General features: G+C 38.2%; 1 protein-coding gene across 4 annotated transcripts in view; it reads left to right on the top strand.

Moving 5' to 3' along the window:
* The window catches only part of Mboat2 (membrane bound O-acyltransferase domain containing 2), a 204,047-nt gene that overhangs the window by 118,437 nt on the left and 78,875 nt on the right, over positions 1–6,735 (top strand). For 3 of the 4 annotated variants that reach the window (XM_008850141.3, XM_029554574.1, XM_029554573.1), the window contains one exon: positions 5,827–5,922. The exons of the other annotated variant lie outside the window; for it this stretch is intronic. In XM_008850141.3, coding sequence (XP_008848363.1) covers positions 5,827–5,922 — 96 coding nt within the window. The remainder of the gene's footprint in view (positions 1–5,826; positions 5,923–6,735) is intronic. 4 annotated transcript variants of the gene reach the window in all.

A 6,735-nucleotide genomic window follows, 5' to 3' on the forward strand; every position in this document is an offset into this window, starting at 1 on the left:
TAAAAAAAATTTTAAAAAAAGAGAATAAGGTCATAATTATTTTGGACTCTGAAGGCTGTACTCTTGCAGCTATAAGACCGTAGGTTATGGTAAACAAATGGGCATTTTTAGCCATATAAAACTTTATTTACAACACAAATATTGGGTGAGATTTGTCCTACAGGCTGTAGTTGACAATCTTGGTTTCAGTGATCATATTTATTATATTTATCAATTTCTGTCATAGAAATTCTTCCCTGTGGTAAGATTTAAAGGTACTCATTGAAGTTCCTGAATGTGGAGTTGGGAAGAATTCTCAGTAGTGTATCACTGTATACTATTCCCACCATTACATTATAGGCCTTTGTAGTCTGCAGTGTCGTCGTAAATGGAATAAATGAAATATAAGAAAATGAAATTGTCAGTTCAAAGATATGTACAAATATGTACAAATACTGGTGTTTACCTCAGCATCAGCAGCTTGAAAGGGTGTTTAAAAATTCATTCTTCAGAATGGGATATAGCTCAATTGGCAGCATGTTTGCCTAGCACACAGGAGGCTCTGAATTTGATCTCCAACATGGCATAAGCCTGGAGGGTGGGAGGTTAGGTGTGCACATGCGTGCACATGCCTAGAATCACAGGACTCAGGAGGTGGAGGCAGGAGGTTAAAAAGTTCATGATCATCCTCAGCTACATAGTGAGTTCAAGGCCAGCCTGGGCTATACAAGACTCTGTCTGGAACAAAACAGAACAAAAAAACTCCCCCAAACCTCAGAAGAGGCAGGGGGGAGAAGGGGAAGGTGCCGTAGAAAATAAAGATGCTTGTTACCAAGCCTGACAACCTGAATTTGATCCTGGGGATCCATATGGTAAGAAAGACCCAGCTCCTTCAGGTTGTCTTCTGACATCCACGTGTGAGACATGACGAGCAAGAATCTCTCCCACCATACACAGTAAATTCAGAGATAGATAGATAATGATGATGATGATGATAGATAGATAGATAGATAGATAGATAGATAGATAGATAGATAGATAGAAAGGTGTAAAATAATTAAAGAGCAAAAGTATGAAAGTTGTGTTTCAGACTGTCTGGTTCCTGGATCCAGCCTGAGTGTTACTTTCTTTAAAACTCTTGCCAGTCACATGTTGAACAAATACTGTCATCATCCTTATATGGATTTCCAAGTTGTTCCTGATGATTGCTTGACTTACCTCTCATTTGTTTTCCTAAATGAACTGCCTGTTACTTTTTTGTCCAGTATAATTGGCTCATTAATATTCTTATCTATTTGCTACTTGAATTCTTAATCTGTTTCTTATTTCTTGGAATTTCTTTGTTAAGGATATTAATCTAGCATATATACTGAATAATTTCTATTATATTATCATAGAATTTTTTGCTGTTATATAAAAGTGCCTAATGTCTGTGCAGTAAAATCTTCAAGGTATTTGTAAGTTTTGTTGTGCTTATGAAATTATCCCCACTCCAGCTAATTTCTTTATTGTATTACTTTTCTTGATTTTTTTTTTTTTTTGGTCTTTTTGAGCCAGGGTCTCCCTGTAGCTCCAGCTGGCCTGGAACTCACTATGTAGACCAGGCTAGCCTTGAACTCACAGAGATCCACCTGCCTCTGCCTCCTGAGTGCTGGGATTAAGGGCATGTGCCACCATACCTGGCTTTTTCTTGATCTTTTAAAATAGATTTATTTTTATTTATGTGTATCTGTGTCTATGTGAATGAATGCCCTGTGTGTACAGTGCCCAGGGAGACTAGAAGAGGGTATTGGATCCCCTCTGGCTGCAGTTACATGTGGTTGTGAGCCACCTGATGTGGAGGCTAGGAACCTAACCTGGGTCCTCTGCAAGAGCAGGAAGTGCTCCTAACTACTGAGCCATCTCTCCAGCCCCCATGGTATTATTTTTACATTTAGATCTTTTCATAATCTGATTGGATAGGTTTTAAATATGTGTGTAGTGGCAACTGGGGAATTTTCTGAACATGAGCTAGTTTTTTACCTTAGTTAACCTCATTCATCTCACCACTGATTCAATATGCCTGCTTTATTATAAACAAACTTTCCAGTTGTACAATGACTGTTTTTTTCTTTTTTAACGGTCTCCTGTTTGAGTGCTCTTTTGATCTATTTCTGAAAAATGCTACATTCTAAATCTCCATGGCATATTCTTTTATGTGTTAGGATGGGGCATATCTTCCCCATAATGTTTATTTAGTCTTCTAGAAGCCCTTGAAGATCAGCTGGTTAGGCTCCACCAAAAGTGTTGTTAGGATTTTGATTGAGATTATGATGCTAAGAGTGGAATTTAATACTATTAAATCTAAAAGTAGACTAAGGCCGTGCCACACACACGCCTCTTTCCCACTCTGCTTTTCTTGTGCTCCCCTTATGAGTTACTAGTATCTCAAGGCCAATAAGTTTCTGAATGTTTAGATATGTGTGTGTGTGTGTGTGTGTGTGTGTGTGTGTGTGTGTGTGTGGGGTGTGCATACGGAAGCTAGAGGCTAACAGTGGATGTCTTTTTCAATCATTTTCCATCTAATTTTGTTTAAATTGTATTTATCATTATTATTGTGTGTATGTGTAGAGATGATGGAGGGGGTGGCTCCATAGCCACATGTGGAAATTAGAGGACAACTTTGTGGGGTTGGCTCTCTTCTACCTTTATGTGGGGTCTAGGGATAGAACTCAAATCATCTTGTTTGCACAGCAAGTGAGCCATCCTACTGGCCCTTTCACCTGATTTTTAGAGATAGTCACTGAATCTGGAGCTCACTGATTGAGCTACTGGATAGCCAGTGAGCCCCAGGGATCCTTCTGTCTCTGCTCCTCAGTTCTGGGATTACTGGCAAAAGTCACTGTACCTGACTTTTTCTATATGTCCTAGGAACTGAACGCAGATCTTTTTGCTTATGCGACAAGCACTATATTTACTGAACTATCTCCCTAGCCCCATCTTTAGATTTTCACTGTGAAGGAAATGTCTTTTTCCCTTAGTTTTGTTACGTTGAAACTTGTTCTTTTTTCCTGTACTGGATCAATATTGAACCTAGGGCCTCATGCATGCTAATAAGCAAGTCTCTACCACTGAGCCTCATCTCCAGCACTCTTTTTACTTTTTATTTTGTGACCGGGCTTACCAAATTGCCCAGGTGGCCTTGAGCACAGGCAGGCCTTTGGACTTGAGATCCTCCTGCCCCAACCTCCCAAGTAGTGCCATCAGGCCGGCCTTGAATTTTAGTAAATGACTATGTAATTTTAGTAAATGGAATGTTAGTAAATGGCTTAGTAAATGGCTGGAACTATTTTCCCGTTGATTCATAACTATGATGACTCAAACCCTCCTATATAGAATCATACATGAATTTATAAAATAAACCGACATTGATTGAGATATTTTTAAATTAATACTAGTTTTAGCCTGCTGTTGTTTTTTAAGGAAGTATTCCAGCCTGTTGTTACATGGCAGGTCTCCTCAAACTTAGTGGCTTCACTATTTATTTGTTTTTCATCTTTCTGTTTGTGGACTGTTTCAGCTGGGCAGTTTTGCTTGGGGTCTAACGCAGGTGCTGTTGCCCTTTGGCTGAGGCTGCAAACCTTTGAAAGCCTGACTGTTTGACATCCATGATGGTTATTAGTGGCACCTCATTTTCACTTACTGGTTGCTGTTCTGATTGTATCATCATAAGGCACAGTGATTTTAAAATGATATACCGATACATTATTCTGTTTATGATTTGTAGTACAAGAATTTAAGAAGGGCAGGTAGTCTCGTTTTCATGTGGCGTCAACTTTTTCACAAAACTAAAGCTTTGCTCCTTGATGTGCTCCTATGTCTCTCTGTCTCTGTCTTGCCACAGTCATTTTTGACAGCCTCCACATACAGTGTCTCAGGATTATCACACTCCTGTGACAGCAAACTTCTGAAAGACAAAAAGTAAAGACTGCTAGGTCGATTGTGTGCCCCACTTAGAAGTAGCCCTCATCTACTAGCTGGTGTGGTGAGAAGGCCAGCTCAGATTTAAGTGGGCAGAGAACTAGGCTCTCCTCTTGTTGGGGAAGCAGGTCAGGTTGCAAAGAGCATGGGGCATGGAGATGTGTTGTGACTATCTTTGGAAAGTACAGTCTGATACATGATTTTTAGAAGTCATTTTTAGTTTGCTTTGTCAGTACCTTCTGAATACATAAGCATATGCACAATTATCAGGAGTATGATCACTAATTTTTCCCAATAAAACATTTGAATTAGCCAGATGTGGTGGCATACACTTTTAGGGCAGAACACTCGAGAGGCACAGGCCATCGGATCTGTGAGAGTTCAAAGTCAGCATGAGTTCTAAGCCCAGTAAGGGATATATAGTGAGACTTTGTCTTTAAAACAAAGAAACAAACAACCCAAAACACTAGGAAGAATTTTCGTTTTCATAAAGCCCCCTGAATTGTCTACATGATTGAAACTTAAGATTTTAATTTAGCCACATAGATTGCTTTTCCCTTTTTCTTCTGTATCAAATGTTGAGAAAGTCATCCAGTTTAGCTTTGTTTTAATATCTATTCACAATTCCTACTTGTTATGGCTTTGTATTTATTGTTTGATCCGTCTAGAATTGTTTTAGTTTGAGATGAAGGCCTAGCTTCCTCTCCTCTACCCAGCTTGTTGGCCAATAATCCATCTGCTTCCTGGTAATTTGTGCTATAGTCATTATCCTGTGCAATGTCATATATTCTAGAATATGTTTCTGTTATCTTTTATTGATATATAAATTCATTTTCTAAACTATGTTTTTAGTTGTTGTAATTCTCTGTCAAGCATCTTAAGTTTGTGAAAGTTGTTAAATGGTTGTACCTTAAAATGTGAGTGAATGCTTGGGTTAAGAGCACTGGCTACTCTTGAAGAGAATCTGGGTTCAATTCCCAGAACCCACATGGTGACTAGCAACTGTTCATAACTCCAGTTCCAGGGGATTCAGTGCCCTCTTTTGTCCTCTGTGGGCATTGCATAACACAGGTGCACTTGTGCATTTACATACTTGCAGGCAAACTTATACACATAAAATAAAAATAAATATTAAAAAAGGGTGATAGTCACCAGATTTACACTAAGGGTGTATGGTTTTAGAATACTGAGGGCATGTTTTTAAAATTCAGTTAAGGGCTGGATAAATTGCTCAGTTGTTAAAGCACTAGCCATGCAAGCAGGACCCAAGTTTAGATCTCCAGAAACCTAAGTAAATGCTGGGTGGGCTAGTAGCCTCAGAAGGCAGAGACGGGATTCCCAGAGCAAGTTGGCCAGTAGGAGCAGCCTTTTTAGTGAGCCCTGGGTTTGATTGAGAGACTCTGCCTCAATGAATAAAGTGGAAGAGCAATCTTAAGATGATTCTAGACATCAGCTCAGGCTTGCACATGCACATGCTTTCTCTTGCACATATGCCCATACACATGTGCACCCCAAAACATGAAAAAATGAGAAAAGTTCAATTAAGAATTGTTTAATGTATATCTGAGCAGGAACTGATAGAACTAAAGAGCTATCACCTGTAACTACATTTTTATGCTTGTATTTATGACTGTTGAATAATTTAAGTGTGACTGTCTTTCAGAAGAAATTTGAATAAAAACAACAGTTAATTGCCTCTTCCATTGATGATAGTATTTAAGTAGCCTGAAACAGATACTAGAGAAGAGTTTTCATAATTTAGTAAAGCAAGTTCTTTGTAGGGTAGATCTAATAATATTTAATTGTTGAGCTTTATTAATTAATAAGTTTATGTACTTTTTAACCAAATGAATCTGTTCACTAATCGAGCTTATTTTTGTTTTGCAGATACTGTTTTGTGTTTGCTTTGGGATACCTCACAGTGTGCCAAATTACTAGAGTCTATATCTTTGATTATGGACAGTATTCTGCTGATTTTTCTGGGTAAGATTAAAACTTGATTGAGTAACCTGTTTTACCTGGTCTTACATAGTGATTAAAAAGACAGAGTACAGTTGCATTTAGCACTTTCAGTGAAAAGCTATTAAGCATTTTAGTTGAAAATTCCTTTATGATTCTTGAATTTTTCTTCATGTAATTGGTCTTTTGTAATGCTATATAAGTTACAAAAATAACATGTGCTTTTAAATTGTCTTATATAAAATTCTAAATATATAACAATTAAACTTATGGCATTCTGGTATTGAAAGTATTTTCTAATAGGAATTTTTGTAAGCATTTATAAATGTTGAAAGTCAGGCCCCCTTGGACCTACATTCTTGCTACTTAGCCTCCCTCCCTCCCTTCCTCCCTCCCTCCCTCTCTCTATCCCTCAGTACCACCTTCCTCTTCCCAACAGAGTAGCAGAAAACACCTCTGGCTCTTGTTCCTTCTGAGAGGGTTTATTCCCTCCTTGCCACTAGATAGATCTCCCTATCCTGTAAGGAAACAGAGTATTATATGATAAATGCAGTATAACCGCTCTAAGCTAACCCACTTTTGTCTTTGTAAAGAGACATGTGCTAACACATGGGACCCAGGTGGGCAGTTGAAGGTTTTATCCCTTTATGACAGCTTTCCCCAAACAGCAGGATGTGCATTTGTCATTCTTGAGTAATCTGGACAGCATCAAAATGAGCAATACATCCTATTTAGAGATAAGTGAATTAGAAAAATTAGATTTTTCCATATTTCTGGGGGAAAAATCAACAGTAGAAATTGGCTAAAATTGAGAAAAACCACACCTGTGAAAAGGAG

The sequence above is a fragment of the Nannospalax galili genome, unplaced genomic scaffold, assembly GCF_000622305.1.
Source record: "Nannospalax galili isolate Female #2095 unplaced genomic scaffold, S.galili_v1.0 scaffold100, whole genome shotgun sequence".
Classification (NCBI taxonomy): domain Eukaryota; kingdom Metazoa; phylum Chordata; class Mammalia; order Rodentia; family Spalacidae; genus Nannospalax; species Nannospalax galili.